The 24,266-nt window shown below is 48.2% G+C and overlaps 1 protein-coding gene across 4 annotated transcripts in view; it reads left to right on the top strand.

The window, feature by feature from the left end:
- SAMD4B (sterile alpha motif domain containing 4B) overlaps positions 1 to 24,266 on the top strand; it is a 42,585-nt gene that overhangs the window by 5,627 nt on the left and 12,692 nt on the right. For 2 of the 4 annotated variants that reach the window (XM_030913808.1, XM_030913811.1), the window contains exons 2-4: positions 6,447 to 6,508; positions 9,479 to 9,879; positions 23,150 to 23,620. In XM_030913808.1, coding sequence (XP_030769668.1) covers positions 9,684 to 9,879; positions 23,150 to 23,620 — 667 coding nt within the window. In that variant the 5' untranslated portion in view covers positions 6,447 to 6,508; positions 9,479 to 9,683. Of the gene's footprint in view, positions 1 to 3,636; positions 4,829 to 6,446; positions 6,509 to 9,478; positions 9,880 to 23,149; positions 23,621 to 24,266 lie in introns of those variants that run through there. The other 2 variants (XM_030913809.1, XM_030913812.1) reach the window with 2 other exon arrangements.

Genomic DNA, 24,266 nt, shown 5'->3' with positions numbered 1-24,266 from the left:
TTCTAATCTAAGCATTGCTACATGCAGAAAAAGGACCTCTGTAAGGTGGGGAGATTTATCACAGATATTTATTGAGGGCCGGCTATGTACCAGGTGCTATGCTAGAATTGGAGATGTAGCAATGAATGAAATAGCTATAGTCTTCCCTTCTCTCATGGGTCTTACAGTCTAGGTGTTTTTGGAAGAGCTGCAGCCTTTGAAGAAACATCTCTTGATGATGATATCATAGACTCCTTCCTACTGGGGAGATGAGGCAGAATGGGGCACAGGTGAGCCCAGATCTGATTGATGAGAGGAAACCAACCTTGTGACAGTCTGGGGAATAGCATTTCAGGCAGAGGGGTCAGCAGGTGCAAAAGCCCTGCGATGTGTTCAGGGAATAACAAGGACCAGTGTGGCTAAAGCCTAAGTGAGGGAGAGGGGCGAGGGGTTGGAAAGGCTGACAGAAGCCAGATCACTTGGGGCCTAAGGGCCACAGTGAGGAGTTTCTATTTTCATTTAAGGGGATTGGGAAACTATTAGAAGGGAGTTTTTGAAAGCAAGACAGTGACATGATCTGATTAATTTTTTTTAGAAAGCTCACTTTGGTTTCTGGGAGGAAAACAGAGGGTCAGGACAGAATCAGGAAGGAAAGTTGGCAGACAATCCATTTGTCCAGATGAGAAATGGTGACATAAATGTGGTGGTGGTAGTGAAGATGGAAAGAAGCAGATGTATTTTGGGTATACAGAAAACAGGACTTGATGATAGGATTAGAGAAAGAGAGGAATCTAGGATAATAATAATAGCCAAGTCATTTATGCCTCACAACTCTATGAGAGTAGGCACTATTATTATTTTCTGTCTTCCTCCTCAATAGGTACTATTATTACACCCACATTACAGATGACAAAACAGGCACAGCAAGGTGAAATCACTTGCCCAAAATTACACAGGTAGTAAGTGGCAGGCTTATATTTCCAACCCAGCAGTCTGGTTCTAGAGCCACTTAGGTTTGGGGAAAGATAAGGAAGGCGTGTGCAACTGACATTAAGAAAAAAGAAATATCAAGACCTAATGACTGGGTCTTTGGGAAATGGAAGAAGTCAAAGACGACTCAAAAAATGTCTCAGTTGTCCACAGAGAGGTGATAATTGAATCTACAGGAGTTGATTACATTCCTAAGTGAGAGAAAACAAGCGTTAAGAAGGGAAAGGAAGCACAGGATAAACTTTTCAGGGGAAGGGGTGTCAAGACATTTAGGAGTGGAAGGAAGAACACTAGCTTCCCCTCTATTCCAGAGTTTCCCAGAGCTCCCCATACTGTGCTTATCTTCCAGGAGGCCCTGCCTGGCTTCTCTCCTCTCCCTCCCTTCCCCAGCACCATTCATACAAAAAGCTCATTCTCTGCTAATGCAGTGGTATACATATTTTGTGTACATATTTCAGGAGTTTCTGGAAATAATGGTTGATTCTTAGAAGTTGGGCTCCCTTGGCTTCTGACAGTCTCTTCTCAGGTTATGAAAGTGAGTTAACCCGGCCGGGCGCGGTGGCTCAAGCCTATAATCCCAGCACTTTGGGAGGCCGAGGCGGGCGGATCATGAGGTCAGGAGATCGAGACCATCCTGGCTAACATGGTGAAACCCCGTCTCTACTAAAAAAAATACAAAAAAACTAGCCGGGCAAGGTGGCGGGCGCCTGTAGTCCCAGCTACTCGGGAGGCTGAGGCAGGAGAATGGTGTGAACCCGGGAGGCGGAGCTTGCAGTGAGCTGAGATCCGGCCACTGCACTCCAGCCCGGGCCACAAAGCGAGACTCCGTCTCAAAAAAAAAAAAAAAAAGAAAGTGAGTTAACCCTAGGTAACTAGCCTGTTACCTTGTTCATGAAGTGTCAGTTCCTCAAAGGCCTAGGTCGTGCTGTAAAAATAACTAGGAATGGGTAAAAAGGCAGATAGGATCCCCTTATTTATCCAGAGATGTTGACATTAAAGGGCCCTTAGGCCTAACTTTTACCATGTTACCAGGCTGGTCTCACTGGGCCCAAGCGATCTGCCCACCTCAGCCTCCCAAAGTGCTGGGTTTACAGGTGTGAGCCACCATGCCCAGCTTCGTTGCATTGTTAAGAGCAAGCAAGAACTCTGAAGCCAGACTGCCTGGCCTTGAAAATCTCTGCTTAGTGTGCAGTCTTGGGCAAAGTGACTGCTCTGTGCCTCAGTTTCTCCATCTGTAAAATGACAATATATTCGCATATGTATGTAATATTTTTAAAATAGAGTTTTGGGAATCAAATGTGCTTATCTGTGGAAAGCTGTTAGCAAAGGGCCTGACAATGTATGATGTATGAAGACATGCTAAACATCATGATTGCTGTTGAAATGTAGTATAGCGGAGGGAAAAAGCATCATGCTAGTTATTTTTAAATACATTGTTTCATTGAATTCTTCTAACAAGCTTCATTGAGGAAGAAACAGAGTTACTTGCCATAGTCAATACAGCAAGTAAGTATAACAGAGAACCAGGATTTAAGCCAGGTCTGACTCCACATCCTGCTTCTCAATGAAGAGAGCTGGCCTCCAGAGGCGCTGTTTATGGGCATATGGGCCTTTTCTCACTGGGGCCAGAGAAGAAACCCAGAGGGCAGTTTGCCCTGGAACATCTTAACTTTTTTTTTTTTTTTTTTTTTTTTGAGACAGAGTCTCGCTCTGTCGCCCAGGCTGGAGTGCAGTGGCCGGACCTCGGCTCACTGCAAGCTCCGCCTCCCGAGTTTACGCCATTCTCCTGCCTCAGCCTCCTGAGTAGCTGGGACTACAGGCGCCGCCACCTTGCCCGGCTAGTTTTTTTGTATTTTTTAGTAGAGACGGGGTTTCACCATGTTAGCCAGGATGGTCTCGATCTCCTGACCACGTGATCCGCCTGTCTCGGCCTCCCAAAGTGCTGGGATTACAGGGTTGAGCCACCGCGCCCGGCCTTTTTTTTTTTTTTTAATTGAGACAAAGTCTCGCTCTTGTCACCCAGGCTGGAGTGCAGTGGCGCAATCTCAGCCCACTGCAACCTCCACCTCCTGGGTTGAAGCACTTCTCCTGCCTAAGCCTCCTGAGGAGCTGGGATTACAGGCGCCTGCCACCATGCCCAGCTAGTTTTTTGTGTTTTTAGTAGAGACAGGGTTTCACCATGTTGGCCAGACTGGTCTTGAACTCCTAACCTCAGGAGATCCACCCACTTCGGCCTCCCAAAGTGCTGGGATTACAGGTGTGAGCCACCTCACCTGGCCTTTCTCCAGGTGGGAGTGCAGTGGCACAGTCTCAGCTCACTGCAGCCTTGACCTCCAGAACTCAAGTGATCTTCCCACCTCAGCCTCCTGAGTAGCTGGGACTGCAGGTGCACGCCACCATGCCTAGCTAATTTTTGTAGAGACAGGGTTTTGCCATGTTGCCCAGTCTGGTCTGGAACTTTTAGCTCTTTTTTTTTTTTTTTGAGACAGGGTCTCACTCTGTTGCCCAGGCTGGAGTGCAGTGGCATGATCTTGGCTCACTGCAACCTATGCCTCCTGGGCTCAAGTGATTCTCCCACCTCAGGCCCCCAAGTAGCTGGGATTACAGGTGCACGCCACCACGCCTGGCTAATTTTTTTGTAATTTTTGTAGAGACAAGGTTTCACTATGTTGCCCAGGCTGGTCTCGAACTCCTGAGCTCAAGCAATCCACCTGCCCAGGCCTCCCAAAGTGCTGGGACTGCAGGTGTGAGCCACTGCGTCCAGCCTTGTTAGCCATTTTGTTAACTTCATTTCCCACCTCTGGAGGGTGGTAGGGGCTTCCCAAGAAGATCACTTGGACCTCTTCAAGTATGGCAGCAGTATTGCTGGGCTGTTGGAGAGACTTTTATTATAGAGGCCCCCCTCTTGTGTCTTTCCTCAAAGACAAGGAGTCATGTTTGGTCACATGAGGACAAAGAGACCAGACCAGTGGTGAATTCTGTTTTGCATGGGAATTGTCAAGGCTCTTTCAGTTTTAACTGAAACCCAACTCAAACTGGCCTAGGTCAAAAAAGAATTTAGTCGTCTATGTAACTGAAAAGAGTGGGCCACAAGGGGGAGGCTTCAGGCTAGCTGCATCTAGGTTTTAAATCATGTGAACAGACCTCCCTTTCCCCCTCCCCCATCTCTTGACTCTACTATTATCTGTTAGTTTCATTCTGAAGCAGGCTTCCACCATGAAATAGAAGAGGTGGCAACTGGTGACATCATGAGACGATGTATAATCTGAGCAACCCTAACCAATAACTTATTTTCCTTAGTAGTTCCAGCAAAAATCCAGAGAGGACTATCCTTGGCCAGGCTTTACCCCATGTCCACTTCTGGAGCCAAGAAAGACAGTTCCTTCTCCAAGGGGAACCCAGGGTGTTGATACTAGAAGATGGAAATGGATACAGTAAGATGCTGCCACAGTGAGATGCCTCACCCAGATCTCCCCCTCTGTCACTCCAGCCAAGCACATGGGATAGAAAGTAGCAGGCGGCCTCTGGCCCTTCAGTGGAAGAGGGCCATCCAGTCCTCTCCATTTAACCTCTAGACCAAACACAAAACATCCTTCACTCATCCAGAAGACATAGGAACCCTTCCTTCAGGGATGATTTTTTTTAACAGTGAAATCTTAAAAGTAACTGTTTCACTAAAGCCTCCAGTGTTTACTGAAGACTGTCAAAATCATCCTCCATCACTGTATCTTCTCCACCAGTCATACTCCCTGCGCAGTGGGGTGGCTTGAAGGTATAAACCAGAGAGGCCCAAGGGAGGGATAGTTAGCAGACTTCTGGTCTTTTTCTAGTTTGTGCTCATCTGTTCCAAGGACCACAGGTATGTTTTCTCCTGTGTAGTCATTCACTGTTGTTCTAATGTGATTCGTTTCCCACATTTGAAAATAGGGGGATTTTACTTTAAAATCCAGACATCTAGCTCCTCTTTAGCGGGGGAAAAAAAAACAACTAAGTTGTAACAATACTGGACCCACATTCCTTCATGGTAACAGTTGATAAGAGGTGGATAGTGACTTCTCCCTTTAGACCGGGTGTGGACTTTCCAACTCACCACAGTCCCAGTTGGCCTGCTTTGTTCAAAGCCTCGCCTTGTAAGCATCATGTTTGAGACCCCATTATGTCCCAAAACTTTGCTTCTATCATTTGGCCTGGGGGGAAAAGCTGGATTAATGTTTAGTTAGCAGCTTATTGGGTGGATGGAGGCGGGGGATCAGTGCTGTTGCTTAGGAAAAGTAACAACCCAGTAAAAGAATTTATGGGAAAGAGTGTGCACAACTTTGGTCTGTTTGTGGATTTGGTCGTTTTTTTGCTGTAAATGCTGTTGGCATATCAAACCTCCCGTCACAAATGTTCCCTCTGAAATAGTAACATGTCCTTCTATCTTATGAGTTGCCACCCAGTGAAGGAATCCCTCCCACTCCCAAGGGATGTTCATCCAGCCTCCGCTTGACCACTTCCAGCAGCCAGGGAGCTTATTACCTCCTCACATGGCAGCCAGTTCCATTCTTGGACAGATGCGTTATTTTAAAATTCTTCCTTATGTTGAGGCAGCTGCTGCCTCCTTGGGACTGAAAGCCACAAAATGCTGGAGCTGGGAAGGAAAACCGATTTTTTTTAGGCGCGTGAGCTACCACTCATCCACCCTGCATCCAGGGCAAACATTGATAATTAATCACAGCACTCTTTCTCACTGAGTCAGGAAGTATGCTGCCTTAAAATTGTTTTTCATTAAATTCTTTTTTAAAAATTACAAAAGCAATATGTATTCACTTGCAGCTAGTGAAATAGTACGAAGTTATATAGTGTTAATAATCCCCCTGTTTCTCCAAGATAGTGTTAGCAGCTGAGGGTGTATTCTTCTATACATTTATACACATACAGACATAGATATTCATATATAAGATATATAAAGGGTTTTGTATGTGGCTTCTTTTAATTTAAAAAATGGCATTATATTGTACATATTACTGTGTAACTTGCAGACACCCCTCCAAGTAATTACGGATCAAAGATTGTATATAGCTTTGGTTTTTGTTTCCTTTTCTTCTTTTTGAGATGGAGTCTCGCTCTGTCACCCAGGCTGGAGTGCAATGGCATAATCTCGACTCACTGCAGCCTCCACCTCCCGGGTTCAAGTGTTTCTCCTGCCTCAGCTTCCCAAGTAGCTGGGACTACAGGCACCCGCCACCACACCCGGCTAATTTTTGTATTTTTAGCAGAGATGGAATTTTGCCACCTTGGCCAGGCTGGTCTCGAACTCCTGACCTCAAGTGATCTGCCTGCCTCAGCCTCCCAAAGTGCTAGAATTACAGGAGTGAGCCACTGCGCCTGGCCAGATTAGGCATGTTTTTAATAGATGTGTTATATCATACAATGTGAGATCTGCCCCAATTTATTAATCATTCCCCATTAATGGATATTCCCATTCATTTCTTCAGGATTCTTCTCATCGCAGTGCTCCAGGCAGCCAACTACCAATCGATTGGAGTTAGCCTGTGAGGTAAAACCTATTTGTCATGTCTCACCCAGTCCAGCTCCTTATCATACATTCTAGAGAAGAGAACAGACTAGCTCCGTGATCAAAGTGAATCGGTGGCTTGGGGCAGGACTAGAACTGAATTTTCTTGACTTTCAACATTTCCCATATCCCATATTGTCACTCCCTTAGAGTCATCTACCCTGCTTTTCTTCTCTAGAGTAAAAGAACAAATACAATTTCTCTTCTGTGTGCTACCTCTTCAGATATCCAAAGTCAGTTATGCCATTCCCCTTAAGTTTTCTCTTCCCTAGAGGAAATCTCCTCAGTGCCTTCATTTTTTTTTTCTTAAAACAAGGTTTTCAAATTCCTTTACCATCCTATGAGCTGTTCCTTCTATCTTCTTTCCCCCCAGGGCTGTAGAAATCCCAAGTGTGGCTTCCACATTCACCTTCTATAGCTATTTATTTATTCAATAAATATGTATTGAGCACCTTCTGCATGCCAGGCACTGTTGTAGGCACTGGCTGACTGTATGGCTTGCATTTTGGTCAGTAGAGAGAAACATAAATAAGATGATACCTGAGAGTGCCAAATTATATAGGAATGAAATAGTGTTAATATAATTGGAGGAGAAACTCCTGAGATTGGATAGTCAGGGAAGCTGTCTTTGAAGAAGTGGTAGTGAGCTGAGACCTGAATGACAAGTAGGAGTCAGCCTCTAGGGGAAGACAGTTCCGGTGAATAAGAAAGAATTTGGGGCCGGGCGCGGTGGCTCAAGCCTGTAATCCCAGCGCTTTGGGAGGCCGAGACGGGCGGATCACGAGGTCAGAAGATCGAGACCATCCTGGCTAACATGGTGAAACCCCGTCTCTACTAAAAAATACAAAAAACTAGCCGGGCGAGGTGGCGGGCGCCTGTAGTCCCAGCTACTCGGGAGGCTGAGGCAGGAGAATGGCGTAAACCCGGGAGGCGGAGCTTGCAGTGAGCTGAGATCCGGCCACTGCACTCCAGCCCGGGCGACAGAGCGAGACTCCGTCTCAAAAAAAAAAAAAAAAAAAAAAAAAAAAAAGAAAAGAAATAATTTGGTACAAGATGAGGTTGGAGTGGCCACAGGAGTCCTATAGGGCTCTGTAGGCCAAGATAAGAAGTTTGGAATTTGTTTAGATTTTTTTTTTTTTCTTTTTTTCTGAGACAGAGTTTTGCCCTGTCACCCAGGTTGGAGTGCAGTGGTGTGATCTTGGCTGACTGCAACATCCACCTCTCAGCTTCAAGTGATTCTCATGCCTCAGCACCCCAAGTCACTGGGATTACAGGTGTGCACTAGCACGCCTGGCTAATTTTTGTATTTTTAGTAGAGACGGGGTTTTGCCACTTTGGCCAATCTGGTCTTGAACTCCTGACCTTGAGTGATCCACCCACCTTAGCCTCCCAAAGTGCTGGGATTACAGGCAAGAGCCACCACTCCTGACCTTGTTTAGATTTCATTGAAGTGCAATGGGAAGTCATTGGAGAATTTTAGGCCAGGGAGGTGACATCTGATTTCCCTTTAAAAAAAAAAAATTGCTGGACGCTTGTTTAACTTGGAGCAAGGTTTCATTTTCCCTCATACCTTTCTTGCTTCTTACATCCAGAGGGATTGGCAACCAGGCCAGTTCCATCTGTTTAGGGGCCCCACAGGGGATCTGTGAGGCAAGTCACAGCTGTTGCCTAATGCACCCCACAGCCCTCCTCAGCAAGCGCAGGGAAGTTCAGAGAGATTTGAATAGCTCCCTTAGACCTGAGCCCAGTAGGTTCAATGGGTCTTTGTATGAAGTTCTCAGTCCAGGGAACCTTAGTCCTTTGGCAGCCAGAGAGGGATGGAGCTGAATGTGGTTTGAGGATAGCGCCAAGGGCACTGGTTGCAAAAGAGACAGATGGAAGAAATGTTGAGTGGAGATACGGAGCTCGAGACACTTAGAAAAAGGCTTTGGAGTAGTGTCCAGAAACCAGCCAACTGAAAAATAGAGCTGTTGTTTGCCCAGTTGAAATAACTTTTCTGTAGTTCCTGCCTAAGAGGGGGATTTGGACACTTTGCAGCTTGTGAGTTTTTGACTTTTGATCTGTCCACTTCCCCTTAGGTTGGCATTTTCTTGGCTTCCAAGAGGAGCCTGAGACAAGCTGGCATCTCTGGAAGTCAGGGGGACTTCCCAACCAGAGAGTTTAGGTTTGGAGCAGCCTTCAGGTGAATTAAGAGGACAGGGAGTGATTCACCTCAGAATAGAGATGAGTAAAATCTGATAAATCAGAGCTATACCTTTTCCAGAGTCAGGGAGCTGCGTTAGAGGGGGTGAGATTCCCTCAGCCTGTTGGTGATCTTTGAAAAGCCCTTTGTCCATGCCCACACCTGATAGATACCCAGCCAGTTACTGATTAGATGACTGGCTGCATACCTGAGATCTCCACCAGGGTCACTACCCCACCATCCATCCTCTGCCAGCATTGCGGGACTAGCTTGAAGTAATTTAAAGAGCCCTTGGAGTCCTATCAGTAGGTTAGCAGACACACTGTCTAGCTCTCAGAGAAGGTAGCCAGAAACCAGCAAGGTCAGAGATGTGCTGTGCTTAGTCATGTCACCTGGGCCAGATTGCCGTCAATTCATATCTTTTCTTATAATTTGCAGCCTTCTATTTCCCACTTCTGAAAAATCTTGCCAGTGTATTTTCTGTATTAAATCCGCTTCCTTTGACACTATGACAGCCAGGTGTGGGGGCCGACATCTCCTTGGTCTCTGGGATAAGCATCTGAGTCCCAGTCAGGCCTTTTCTCTGGATCTGGAGATTTGGGTGAAAGTTGCTTTAATATCTGGTGTTGGCTTCATCTTTCTTCCAGGAGCTCAGCAGAGCAAGTACCCTGAAAGAGAAAGGCATGAGGCCTTCATGCCCCCTCAACCCACACTCACCAGGCAAGTTTCAGCCCCTTCTTTCTGTTTGACCCCTTTGCTTCCTTTTTCAGGAGACTGGAGAGGCGTGGCTGGACCAAGACCTCCCCCAATGTGAGCAGGCTTCCTCCTCCCCTAACAATTGTTGCCACCACGCCCAGAAACGTCCTTAAGCCCTGGCCCTCAGGGGAAAGGTAACAGGAGGCCAGAGCCGGGACCATGTGACGGCGCTGGCCCTCGCCACCGCCGTCCCCCCACCCTGGCCCCAGGCCCGGCACCATGATGTTCCGAGACCAGGTGGGCATCCTCGCTGGCTGGTTCAAGGGCTGGAATGAGTGTGAGCAGACAGTGGCCCTGCTGTCACTTCTGAAACGGGTCACCCGTACCCAGGCCCGCTTCCTGCAGCTCTGCCTGGAGCACTCACTGGCGGACTGCAATGACATCCACCTGCTGGAGTCGGAGGCCAACAGTGCTGGTGAGTCTCCACCCTTAGGGATGGGAGCACAGCAGGAGGGAGACCTGGAATAGATGTCACATGGCTAAGGAGGTCAACTCAACAATGGGGCTAAAAAATGTGGGTTCTAGTCTTGGTGGGTGGGGAGTTCCTTACCTCCTAAGTTGTCATCATGGGTCTTCTGGGACTGTGTTGCCATAAATCCTCAGGCATGGCATGGTGGGCTTATGGGAGAAGGCAGTGCAAACTGGAAACTCCCCATAACAGGAAGATCATGTAGAGTGGCTTATGTGGGCTGCTGAAAGGGACAGACTAAATTAGTCGTTATGAAAGGGGTATAGAAGGTGAGCAGTAATTAATTTCTTAAGCTTCAGGATATCAGGACTAGGAGGGAATTTGAGAACTGTTCCAAAATTCATGTCATCCTATACTATTCTTTACCCTCAAAGTTAGGTTGGACTTAAAACATAAGCAGCTTCCAGTTCCAGAGAGTTTTGAATTTAGATACAGTTCATCCTGTCAGTTCCCTAAGTACTTATTAGAGAGGCACTCTGTGTCCTGTGAGATTGGCATTGGGATGGGTGAGCCAGGCTTCTCTAAGACCTGTCTCTTAGGCCCCAGTTGTAGACAGGAGTCAGGCTAGAATCAGGGGCTACTGCTGAAGCTGTTCTGGCTGTCTGGGCCTCCACAGGGCTGGATGGAGAACTGTTGGTCCCAGTGCCGGATGGGAGAGGTGGAGGCCAGAGAAGAGGGAGGGTAGTGGATACCTGAAAGCTAGCTGGGAAGGGAATCAAGGGGCTCCATGCAGTTTGTCCAAATTAGTCACCCTAACTCTTTGCACGTTCTTCAGAATAATAGTTCATATTGAGCCCTTACAACAAGCCAAGTACTGTCTTTACTTGTATATTAACTTTAAAAGCAGTGTTCTTGGCCAGGTGCCGTGGCTTATGCCTGTAATCCCAGCACTTTAGGAGGCCGAGACTGGCAAATCACCTGAGGTCAGGAGTTTGAGGCCAGCCTGGCTAATGTGGCAAAACCCCATCTCTATTAAAAGTACAAAAATTAGCTGGGCGTGGTAGCAAGCGCCTGTAATCCCAGCTACTCGGGAGGCTGAAGTGAGAGAATCGCTTGAACCTGGGAGGTGGAGGTTTCAGTGAGCCAAGATCATGCCTTGTATTCCAGCCTGGGCTATGAGAGCAAAACTTTGTCTCAAAAAAAACAAAAGCAGTGTTCTTGTGTGGCTCTCAAGTCAGACTAAGTTGAAATCCCAGTTCTGTTACTTGCCATATAACCAAGTAATTTAACCTCTATGTGCCTCAGTTTCCTGCGCGCCACCACACTTGGCTAATTTATGTATTTTTAGTAGAGACGGGGTTTCACCATGTTGGTCAGGCTGGTCTCGAACTCCTGACCTCGTGATCTGCCCACATCAGCCTCTCAAAGTCCTGGGATTACAGGCGTGAGCCACCGCACCCAGCCAGTTTCCTCATCTTAAATTCAAGATGATATCCTGAGAAGTATGTAACCTCAGTAAAAAGAAAAGGAAAGAAAAAATCAAGGTGATAATTATATCTGCTTTCTAGGGTAGTTGTGAGGATTCAATGAATTAACACATGTGGCCGGGCGCGGTGGCTCACGCCTGTAATCCCAGCACTTTGGGAGCCTGAGGCGGGTGGATCACAAGGTCAGGAGATTGAGACCATCCTGGCTGACACGGTGAAAACCCGTTTCTACTAAAAATTACAAAAAATTAGCTGGGCGTGGTGGCAGGCGCCTGTAGTCCCAGCTACTCCAGAGGCTGAGGCAGGAGAATGGCATGAACCCAGGAGGTGGAGCTTGCAGTGAGCCGAGATCGTGCCACTGCACTTTAGCCTGGGCGACAGAGCCAGACACCGTCTCAAAAAAAAAAAAAATGTGTAGCTTCCTACATGCCTGACATGTAGTAAACACTTAATAACTGCCAGTTGTTATTTTTAATGTCAATGACTGATTTAGTCCTCACAGCAATCCCATGAGGTAGGTCCTGTCTTTAGCCCCATTTTACAGTGAGGAAACAAGCATGGGCTGCTTGGATTGGGATTTGGGGAGCCACACAGCTGCCTGGCCTCCCTCATCTCCCCAGGCCCACCTGCCTTAGCATCAGTCACCCTTATTTTACTGAGTTTTTATGTGGAAGTCACAGAAGCAGCATGATCGTAGCAGGAGACGGTTACTCAGGCCAGGTGTCACATCAGCTTAGTTCCTAGTCTGGCAGTAAGTTCTTAGTCCTAGACAAAGAGCAATAAGAACCCAGCTCAGCTGTAGCAGGCTCAGAGCTCAGCCATTTCTTACCCCTGCCACACTCTCCACCACTCTAATACTAAAGGCAGGAGTTATGTTTGTGGTATAACTCTGCCTTCAGAGTTGGGGCTCCTGTGGGGCAGGCCAGTGTTTTACACAGCTTCGTCACACATCCCCACTGCCTCTTCCTGAGCAAGCAGTTGGATTCCTACTGGGTGCCACTCTTGGCTGTGTATCAGAATCACCAGTAGTACTTGGTAATTTGAGTATTTTTAGCTTTTGCTTTTGTTTTCAGAACTTGTAGTAAAATCAGATAGTACAAAATGTGAAAGTGAGGTTTTTCTTCCAGACTTCATGTTCTCATTTCCTTACGTTTTATGAGATAAATTCCCTGCATATATGAATGCATACATATTCTCCTTCCAACTTTGTCATTGTTTTGTCTTAATACATATGGCCAAACATGCATATTAGCCATTTTGGTTTTTTTCACTTACCAATTGATTTGAAGATCATTCCATATTCAGCACATACGTCTATATCTTCTTGTTAAGTATTTATTTACACCTCACAGCAACTCTGTAGGGTGGGCCCTGTTACTCCCCCATTTTACAGAGGAGACTGAGGTCTGGAAATATTCAATGACTTGCCGTGGGTCACACAATTGGTAAGACGTAGAATTCAAATTTGACTTCAGAATTCTTTAGAGGTCTTGGCCAATAGACTCCTCCACATGGTACATGTGGTCTTCCTCTTACAAACAGTGATGTAATAAGTACCCTTGAAACATCTCTAGGATGAACTCTTCAGATTCTGCAGAACTGCTAGTTTAGAGGTATATGCGATTAAAATATTTTTTCTCACTACGTTGTGCTTGAAAGACATGCTGCATTTTATACAAATAACCTGAGGACCATTCCCAGATGGTTTACAATGGGATATTGGTGGTAATGCCTACCCAGGGTTGAGAAGTGCTGTGAAATGAATTGAATGATGAATGAATATATGAATCAAGGTTTTCATCCATAGCCCCATGTCAGATGGTGAGAATATAACAAGCTGGTACTTAAATAGGTGGAGAGGAAAGGAAAACTTAGAATGAGGGAGGGCCATGGTGTGTTCCAGGGTCAGCAGGAAGCCTGCCAGGACTGGAGCAAAGCATGAGTTGAAAGAGAAGTGATCACAGAGGTAAATTCTGGTAGAGTCTTGAATGCCTGTTTGCTAATAGACCTAAGAGCTCTAAGACTAAGAAGGGAGGTGCCTCCTGTCTCACTCCTACCCTCAAGTAGAAGCCCACCTGCCTTATTTGTAAAGGAAGGTGCTACTTTCTGGACCTGCCTCTAAGAAGGAGCTGTTCATACTCTTGTTTCTCCTCTGGTTATTATGGCCTTCCCATTCCCTGGTGTTTCTCAAACTTGCATCATCATCAGAATCACTGGGGACAGGTGACTGTTAAAATCCAGATTTCTGCCCCCTGTAGACCTACTAAATCAGAATCCTGAGGGGATGGGCCTGGGAATGAGTACCCAGGTTCTTCTGCTCACCGGGTAGTGTGAGAGGTGATGCCCTGCTGGATGATTCATTTGTTGTGAGACATGAGACACCCAAGAGTTGTAGATCCAGCTCTCCACTAACACCTCTTGTGACCTGGGTCAATCCTGCCTGACCCTCTTGGGCCTCAGGATCCCTATTTGGACAGTGAGGGGGTTGTTCTGTTACTTTCCAGGTACTTCTTGGGCTCTGAAATAATGTGTCAAAGAAGACAGAGCCTTGGGAGAGGCCCAGCACATTCTTCTAGGGCAAGAGTTCTTAATATTTAGCGGGATGGACCACTCAGAAAATCTTCCCCTCCTCCCCACTGTCCCCAAAAAGATGCATACCTATTCCACAAACCAAATCTTGAGTTTAGTTGGTTCACTAGTCCCCAGTTAAGAGTTGCCAGGCGTGGTGGCTCACTCCTGTAATCCCAACACTTTGGGAGGCCGAGGTATGCGGATCACGAGGTCAGGAGATCGAGACCATCCTGGCTAACACGGTGAAACCCCGTCTCTACTAAAAATACAAAAAAATTAGCCGGGCATGGTGGTGGGCACCTGTAGTTCCGGCTACTCGGGAGGCTGAGGCAGGAGAATGGTGTGAACCCGGGAGGTGGAGCTTGCAGTGAGCCGAGATCGTGCCACTGCACTCCAGCCTGGGCGACAGAGCCAGACTCTGTCTCAAAAAAAAAAAAGAAAAAGAGTTGCCTGTCTCCAAGCCCTTCTTTTTTTTTTTTTTTTTTTTGAGACGGAGTCTCGCTCTGTCGCCCGGGCTGGAGTGCAGTGGCCGGATCTCAGCTCACTGCAAGCTCCGCCTCCCGGGTTTACGCCATTCTCCTGCCTCAGCCTCCCGAGTAGCTGGGACTACAGGCGCCCACCACCTCGCTCGGCTAGTTTTTTGTATTTTTTTAGTAGAGACGGGGTTTCACCGGGTTAGCCAGGATGGCCTCGATCTCCTGACCTCGTGATCCACCCGTCTCGGCCTCCCAAAGTGCTGGGATTATAGGCTTGAGCCACCACGCCCAGCCTCCAAGCCCTTCTTTAGCTTGGTCCCTTCAAACCCGGAGAGCTGACCAGTGAGGCAGATCCCCTGCTTTCTTCTGGATTGTATCTCCATGTCCCACAAAACCAACCTTACTACTTCCTCCAGTTCTCCAGGAAGATCTTGGGTGTGGGTCAGAGCTGCCCAGTTGCCTGCTTCCTGCTCAGATAGGTCAGGTAGCACAGAGTTCACCTAGGTGAGTGTGTCCCTAGCTTTGTGTTAGAATCCCCCAGGGCCTTTCTAAAAATAGTGTGAAGCCCAGGTCCTATCCCTGGAGATTTAAAGCTCCCTGGTTGACTCTTCTGTGCATCCAGTGGAGAACCACTTGTCTTGATGCTGACGCTGATTCTGAGTAGGCCCAGGAAGGTGGTGAGGATACTGTTGTGTGACCTACTGGAAGTGGGGAGTCGGGGCTTATAGCTGTGGAAAGCCTGGCCTAGGTCATTGCTTCCTCTCAGGCAGCTGGGAAGGTATAGGGAAGTCCTCCAGCCCAGGCAGCCAGCATCAGTTTCATGGAAGTAGGACCTGAGGCAACACCTAGAAACAGAAAAGTAGTATTCAAAGGGTCTCTGGAACAGGGAAGAAGAGGTCCCGGGTTGCCCCTTGTTATAATCGCTGTTAGTTCTCTAAGTGCTGTCTTCCCCGCCTCTTTGGAGCTAGAACAATAACCCTGGCCCTCTCCTTTCCCCTAATGCTGACTTGGACCAGAAGGCTGTTCCTGTGGACAGGAGGGAGGAGACTGGGTTCAGGGGAGCTGAATTCCACTTCCCTCCATTGTCCTGTAACTTCCTGGGAGACATTTCCTACATTTTCTTCCTACCTCCTATCCTCTGAGTCAGTCCCCATATCTAGCAGGTTTAAACTCCTCCCTCTCTGGCTCATTCAGTCTGGGTGGGGAAACTGAGGTCAGGAGGGGGCAATGGCAAGTGAGTCACCAGAGCTCAGCCCTGGCCTCCACCCTCCACTTTCAGGCTCTGCTTGACAATTCATCAAACAAAAATGTGAGCCCCCTGGTCCTCCCCCGTGTTGTGTGAGCTGGGGTGAGGCAGAGAAGGTCATGTATAGAGCCAAACCCTAGCCCCTCTGACTGGTGCCTGAGGCTACTACAATTGTTGTACCAGGCCAGTACATAAAAATGGGTTTGCTCTTAGGGCAGTCTCATTTGGTGCCTGTAATTTGCCAGGACCCAGGGTCATGACCTGCTTAGCTCAAGTCACCTGGCCAGCTCTGCCCTGCTGCCACTATAGCCAAGGAGGATATTTATACGCACAGTCTTCCTCGATCTCTCCATGTTTGCAGAGTCCAGGTTTGCAGCTTGGTGAGAAGCAGCCGTTGGTGTCATAGCATTCCCCAGCCTCTTCCCCCATCCGCCCACCTCCAGAATTTCATCATTGCTGGTTGTACATCTAGCTCCAAGGAACCAGAGATGTGTCTGTTTTTGGTAAATAACTGTGTGAAATTCCCCACCCCTGTCGGGAATCTTAAGGGGAAGGCCCAGATGTGCTCTTGTTATACATGAACTGTTCCCACCAGCCCTGAAACAGCATGGGCTTTAGATTCAACCAGGAGCAACAACGATAATAGTTAAAATGTACTTGAGCACTTACCACATGCCAGGCACTTTGTATGATTGTCTCATTGACTCTTTACAGCAACCCTGTGAGTTAGAGGCTTTACAGTCCCCATTGCACAGAAGAGGAGACCAAGGATCAGAGAGGTTAAAGGACTGGCCCACAATTATGTTGAGTTAGGTCGTAGAGGCAGAGCTAGATTTTGAACCCAGCAAGTTTGCCTGTTGAACTTGTGCTCTTACTTAGATGTACTTTGCTAGGACCTGAGACAGAGTACACCACTACCTTCCAGGGGACCATCTGGGTTCGATTGTGTAGGTATTCGTTGGGCCTCTGCTGTGCCTCCACTCTGGGCCAGACTTTTTCTGATCTGGGCAAGAAACTAGACGTTCCATCCCCACCCATTATTTGTGGCCCCAGCTGGCCTCACCCCAAGGGGTCTGAGGCTGCACAAATTCCTTGGACCAGTTCCAGTACTCACTGATGCTTCTCAGTCATGGGAGGCCCGCCCTTCCCACCACCACCACACAGACACATGAACACACATTTCCCCAGAGTCAGCCTCCATTTGTCCAAAACCACTCTCCCCTTTCTCGGCAGCAGAACAAGGTCCTGCATTGAGCCCAACCCTTGGGGCTGTTCTGTCATGTCCCCTGGCAGTACCATAGAAGAAGCTGTGTCCCTTAACCCTGGAGTCCTGGCAGTACTCTGGAGTGGGGAAAGGACTAGACAAGGCTTCTCTCTGTCCCAGATGCCTCTGGCTACGCTGCAAGGCCTAAACAACAGCGATTGAGAATGTCAGGGTAGGGCTGGAGGGGCAGGCTGACTCGACTCTGCTGGAGAAGAGAGGAAAACACCCGTCATTGAGCCACAGACTGAATACTTACTGTGGGTACGCTCTGTCAGATGCTTTACATGCATCATCTCCCTGCATCTTCTCAGCAGCTTTATAATCCTTACTTTACAGAGGAGGAAGCATATTGCCCAGACAACTATGTGTGTGTGTTTTTGACTGGGATGCATATCCTTGACTTGTTTTTATTTATTTTCATTCTTGACTTTCTGTCCCTAATGGGAATCACCATCTTTCTTCTTTCTCATCAAGAACTGAAAACTGTAGGACTAAGTTATCAAACAGGGGTACCACAGAGGTACCATCCAGTACCAGGTGGAGTTGGCAGGGCAAGAATGACAAAAGTTCTGTGACTTCAGGAAGGCCTATTCTGCCTTGGAAAATGATCTTTAGATGTGGAGATGGCCTGAAGGACAGTTGCATTATCTTGGCAGCCGGTTCAAGTGAAGACAGACAAGGGAATGAGGTTTCCTAGCTTTGAGTGGCAGATGCTGAAGGGGATCTGGAAAGCCAGGGTAGAAGAGAGACTTGGGATTGGAGAGATAGAAGGTTGTGGGTAAAAAGTTCATCCCTGGCCGGGCACGGTGGCTCACGCCTGTAATCCCAGCACTTTGGGAGGCCAAGTCAAGTGGATCACAAGGTCAGGAGATCGAGACCATCCTGGCTAACACAGTGAAACCCCATCTCTACTAAAAATACAAAAAAAAAAAAAAAAAAAGCCAGGCATAGTGGCGGGAGCCTGTAGTGCCAGCTACTCGGGAAGCTGAGGCAGGAGAATGGTGTGAACCCAGGAGGCGGAGCTTGCACTGAGCTGAGATCGCACCACTGCACTCCAGCCTGGGCGACAGAGCAAGACTCTGTCTCAAAAAAAAAAAAAAAAAAAAAAGTTCCTCCCTGCTGGGCACCATGGCTCACAACTGTAGTCCCAGCACTTTGGGAGGCTGAGGCAGGTGGATCACCTGAGGTTAGGAGTTTGAGACCAGCCTGGCCAATATGGCGAAACCCCATCTCTACTCAAAATACAAAAATTAGCCAGGAGTGGTAGCACGTGCCTGTGATCCCAGCTACTGGTGGGGGCTGAGGCAGGAGAATCGCTTGAACCCAGGAGATGGAGTTTGCAGTGAACCGAGATCATGCCACTGCACTCCAACTTGAACAACAGAGCAAGCCTCCATCTCAGAAAAAAAAAAAAAATGTGAAGGCACACAGAGCCTGGGTTCAGATCTTAGCTGTGTTGCTTATGGGCTCTGTCACTTGGGGTATGTGACCTCACCTTCCCAAATCTGTTTTCTCATCTGCAAGATGAGCACGCTAAAACAAGATTAAAACAGGGATGAAAAGCAATCATATTTTTAGCCATAGTGTCTGGCACATAGTCCGTGCTCAATAAACAGTATCCTTCATTCTGAGTGAAAGTGTCGTATGTTATTGCTGTTGTTAGGAATAGCAGCAGCAATAGTGGTATTGGTTCTACTATTAATTTTAACCAATGCTGTAGGCATAGTATGAGTTGATGACTTTGAATGAATGGATTTAGCAGATATTCTCTTGGCTGGGCACAGTGGCTCATGCCTGTAATCCTAGCACTTTGGGAGGCCGAGGTGGGCAAATCATTTGAAATCAGGAATTCAAGACCAGCTTGGCCAAGATAGTGAAAAAAGTAACAGGGGCCGGGCGCGGTGGCTCAAGCCTGTAATCCCAGCACTTTGGAAGGCCGAGACGGGCGGATCATGACGTCAGGAGATCGAGACCATCCTGGCTAACCCGGTGAAACCCTGTCTCTACTAAAAAAAAAAATACAAAAAACTAGCCGGGTGAGGTGGTGGGCGCCTGTAGTCCCAGCTACTCGGGAGGCTGAGGCAGGAGAATGGCGTGAACCCGGGAGGCGGAGCTTGCAGTGAGCTGAGATCCGGCCACTGCACTCTAGCCCTGGCGACAGAGTGAGACTCCGTCTCAAAAAAAAAAAGAAAAAAGTAACAGGCGGTAGCGGTGGCTCACGTCTATAATCCCAGCACTTTGGGAGGCCAAGGTGGGTGGATCACCTGAGATCGGGAGTTCCAGACCAGTCTGGCCAACGTGGTTAAACGCCCCCTCCACTAAAAATATAAAAATTAGCCAGCTGGCCGGGCGCGGTGGCTCAAGCCTATAATCCCAGCACTTTGGGAGGCCGAGGCGGGCAGATCATGAGGTCAGGAGATCGAGACCATCCTGGCTAACATGGTGAAACCCTGTCTCTACTAAAAATACAAAAAAAAACTAGCTGGGTGTGGTGGCAGGCGCCTGTACTCGGAGGCTGAGGTGGGAGAATGGCGTGAACCCGGGAGGCGGAGCTTGCAGTGAGCCGAGATCGCGCCACTGCACTCCAGCCTGGGCGACACAGTGAGACTCCGTCTCAAAAAAAAAAAATTAGCCAGCTGTCGTGATGCATGCCTGTAATCACAGCTACTCAGGAGACTGAGGCAGGAGAATTGCTTGAACCCCAGAGGCAGAGGTTGCAGTGAGCCGAGATCATACCACTGCACTCCAGCCTGGGCAACAAAGTGAGACTCCGTCAAAAAAAAAAAAAAAAAGCCAGGCGTGGTGGTGCGTGCCTGTAATCCCAGCTCCTTGGGAGGCCAAGGCAGGAGAATCACTTGAACCTGGAGGCGGAGGTTGCAGCGAGCTGAGATCACTGCACTCCAGCCTGTGCGAACGGGACTCCGTCTCAAAAAAACATAAAACAAAAACTAACAAACAGGTGTTGTCTCCAGAAAGCTTAGAGCAGCGAGCCCCAGGCCAAGAAGATGCACAGTCTTTATAGCCAGGAGTTAGGAATTGTGTGAGATTCATTTTCCTAAGGCTACACACTTAAGCAGAATTAGGAGTGTCTGTGAATTCTAGGCCACAGATTTCTAAGGGGATCATTAAGAGAAATAGGGGCCGGGCGCGGTGGCTCAAGCCTGTAATCCCAGCACTTTGGGAGGCCGAGATGGGCGGATCACGAGGTCAGATCGAGACCATCCTGGCTAACACGGCGAAACCCCGTCTCTACTAAAAAATACAAAAATCTAGCCAGGCGAGGTGGCGGGCGCCTGTAGTCCCAGCTACTCGGGAGGCTGAGGCAGGAGAATGGCGTAAACCCGGGAGGCGGAGCTTGCAGTGAGCTGAGATCCGGCCACTGCACTCCAGCCCGGGCGACAGAGTGAGACTCCGTCTCAAAAAAGAAAAAAAAAGAGAAATAGGGCTACAGAAAGGGCATTTCTGAGTTTGTATGCAAGGCCAGGTGTCCATCCTTCAGTGTGGGCAGAGGAGACCAGAAGTCCATGGAACTTTTTTTTTGTTAAGTCAGTCCTGAAGCATGCTAGATGTCCTTGGAATCTTCAAGGCCTAAGGAACTTGGGTCGAAGGACCCTCAGATGTCTAGGTTTCCAAGACTTTCCGTATAGGTTCTTATTCCCAGCCTCTTGGTTTGCTGGGCCTGGAGATTTGGCTTGTGCCTTTAGAATCTCTGTGTGTATTTGAAACGAGGGAGACACAGATATAACGACCACCATACTAGTAAAAGCAGCTAGTGTTTACTGGGGACTTACTCTATGCTGTGGCCTGACATAATTCATAGCAGCCATGCCAGGTAGAAATGATTCTGGGCTCCACTTTACAGATAGAGAAAATAGAGCTCAGTGAAGTGATCACACTTGCCTAGAGTCACGTGGCCAGTAAGTGGTGGTAAAGGGACATATGCCACATCTCTGCCTGTTCCTTTTCATCCCCCATTCCTTTGGAGTCCTAGCTCTGTCTGGTTAGAGCCAGCTCCTGTGCCCATTTCCAAGACTTCACCATTAGCACATCTCTCAGAACTCCTTTGTGAGATATTTGTAAATCATCGCCTTGGCTGCAGGTGTGAGCTCAGTTGCCCAAGGGTGACAGCTAGTTGGCCTCAGACCTAAATCTTTGTCTCTTTTCCCAAGTGTTGGTATTCTTTGTCCCTCTCCTTGTCCTGTCAGCATTATCTCCATCTTCCACCCTGTTTAGCTAGTCACAGAAGTGCTAACGAGGTTTTTTCTTTTTCTTTTTTTTTTTTTTTTTTTTTTGAGATGGAGTCTCACTTTGCCCCCAGGCTGAAGTGCAGTGGTGCAATCTCGGCTCACTGCAGACTCCACCTCCCAGGTTCAAGCAATTCTCCTGCCTCAGCCTCCCAAGTAGCTGGAATTACAGGCATCCACCACCATGCCTGGCTAATTTTTGTATTTTTAGTAGAGACAGGCTTTCACCGGCCGGGCGCAGTGGCTCAAGCGTGTAATCCCAGCACTTTGGGAGGCCGAGATGGGCGGATCACGAGGTCAGGAGATCGAGATCATCCTGGCTAACATGGAGACAGGCTTTCACCATGTCAGCCAGGCTGGTCTCCAACTCCTGACCTCGGGTGATCCACCTGCCTCAGCCTCCCAAAGTGTTGGGATTACAGGCGTGAGCCACCACGCCCAGTGCTAGTAAGGTCTTTGAAGGGGAGAGTCAGACTTATAACAGTTCCTACCCAAGCCTTCCTTGATGTGGCCAGCCTGGGGCCGTATTCTTAGGGACCTCCCTTGTGGGTTGAAAAGGGAAACCTGGCTTACCTCCACAGGGTAAACTCAGGTCCTCACACAGTGGGATAGAAAGGAGAGGTCAAGATGACCATGGCGTGGAACAGCCGGGGGATGCTTCCTGGAGGAAGGCAGTAAGCTAGGCCATCTACAAAAGAGAATTTGTATAGGAGGAAGGAGGTTGTTGTGGGCCAAATCCTTGAATCTCAGCCAAGGTGTGGAACTTGGATAAATACATACTGTGGAGAGAACCCCAGGAAGATGGGGAGATATCCTGAGCTTAGTCTTTATCTGGAGGAATGGGAGATGGATGGTGCCCTGGAAATGAAGGTGATGTTAGGCTAGGAGTTCTTGGACTTGAGTCTGTTGGTGCTTGCTGGTTGCCATTATAAACTCCTGGTCAGGAACATGACATCCTGTTGTGATATAGGAAGATAAATGCATCTGGATGTATGGGATGGACTAGAAGGGGAGAATCTAGAAGCAGAGAGACCAGTTAAAAAACAATAGCAAGCATTTATTATCTTGCCAAACCACTTTCCGTTCTTTGCTAGCTGATTGAATCTCAAAGCAACACTGTGAATTGGGTACTGTAATTATCTCCAAAATTTCACAGATAATTTGGTGCTCAGTGAGGTTCAAGGTAACCTACCAAGATCCAACTAGTAAGCTGGGGTGTCTAGACCATCTGATTCCAGAGCCCAAGCTTTTAACTACCATATAGCACTGCCTTCTCCATTCAGAAAGGAGGAGACTGCTTTTTGACAGGGAAAATGGCATAGAGACCATGAAGAATAGAGAAGGGGTCGTGGAGATAAAGCATGAGAGCAGGCCTGGGGGCAGGAGGAGTTCAGATTCCAGAGTAGCAAGTTTGGCTGATTGGGAGGCACTGCAGGTTTTTGAGAACAGGAGTGATAGAACAAAGAAAAATTACTGTACACCAGGTATGGTGGGTGTGTGACTGTAGTACCAGCTACTTGGGAGGCTGAGGCAAGAGGATTGCCTGAGTCCAGGAGTTCTGGGCTATAGTGTGCTATGCTGATTGGGTGTCTGCACTAAGTGTGGCCCCAATATGGTAACCTCCTAGGAGCAGGGGACCACCAGGTTGCCGAAGGAGGGGTGAACTGGCCCAGTTCAGAAATGGAGCAGGTCAAAAGTCCCGTGCTGATCAATAGTGGGACTGCACTTGTGAATAGCCACTGCACTGCAGCCTGGGCAACATAGCGAGACCCCATCTCTTAAAAAAAATAATAAGACAAAAATTACACCAGAGGCGGGGTCAGTGTGTTTGATCTCACCTATATGAGGGATAAGGTTGGGAGTTATGAAAAGAAGATCGTTATGAAAAGGAGATTGGAGCTGAGGGAGCAGGCCATAAGCAGTGCTTTCAGGTGAACAGGAGTACCCCACCCTGGCTCTCCTGACGTTTCTTCTTATCCCTTCTGTAGCCATCGTCAGCCAGTGGCAGCAGGAGTCCAAAGAGAAGGTGGTGTCCCTCCTGCTGTCCCACCTTCCCCTGCTTCAGCCAGGCAACACAGAGGCCAAGTCAGAGTACATGAGGCTACTGCAAAAAGTGCTGGCCTACTCAATCGAGAGCAATGCCTTCATTGAGGAGAGCCGCCAGCTGCTTTCCTATGCCCTCATCCACCCAGCCACCACACTGGAGGACCGCAACGCACTGGCCCTCTGGCTGAGCCACCTGGAAGAGCGATTGGCTAGTGGCTTCCGCTCCCGGCCAGAGCCTTCCTACCATTCACGCCAAGGCTCAGATGAGTGGGGGAACCCTGCAGAGCTGGGCCCTGGGGAGGCAGGGCCAGGCTGGCAGGACAAGCCACCCCGGGAAAATGGACACGTGCCCTTCCACCCGTCCAGCTCAGTGCCGCCAGCCATCAACAGTATTGGGAGCAATGCAAACACAGGTAAGTAGTCTTTACTAGGAGCTATTCTAAGAATATTATACATATAAACTCAAGATTCAAAGCAAGGCAGTCTGGCTATAGAGCTCATACTCTGAACTACTATGCTACACTACCTCCACCAAAAAGTACCCCTCCTGGAGATGCTCAGCCCTCATGAAGAGGAGGGGTCACCCTTGCAGGGTGCCTATAGATTTCTTTCTCCTCATACCTTCTGTTCTCCCCATCGTGGGGACCCCAGCAGCCATTAAAGGACCAAGATTGAACAATGTTGATAGAGGTTTGGACCAAAAGAGGAAAAGGAATTGGGCATTCCAAGTAGAAGGCACAGCATGAAATAAGCACAGGGGTGGAAAATTAGAGAGGACAGTATACAGACGGGTCTGACTGGGGCGGATTTGAATGAGTAATAAGAGTAGCAGAGACTTGTGCTTACTGTGTTCCTATCCCTCTGCTAAGGACTTCATGCGGAAAGGGAGGCAGAGAGGCAAATGAAGTGACTTGCCCAAGATCACACAGAGGCGACAGAGTCAGAGTCAGGATTTGAACTCAGGCCGTCTTTACCCTCAGACCTCAGTGTGTGAAGGCCACATTCTGGGGGGCATTGAAGGACAGGAGAAGCTTTTGGATTCCAGGCAGTTGCAGGAAA

The sequence above is a fragment of the Rhinopithecus roxellana genome, chromosome 12 (assembly GCF_007565055.1).
Source record: "Rhinopithecus roxellana isolate Shanxi Qingling chromosome 12, ASM756505v1, whole genome shotgun sequence".
NCBI classification, from domain to species: Eukaryota; Metazoa; Chordata; class Mammalia; order Primates; family Cercopithecidae; genus Rhinopithecus; species Rhinopithecus roxellana.
This window is presented reverse-complemented; position numbering and strand designations above follow the sequence as displayed.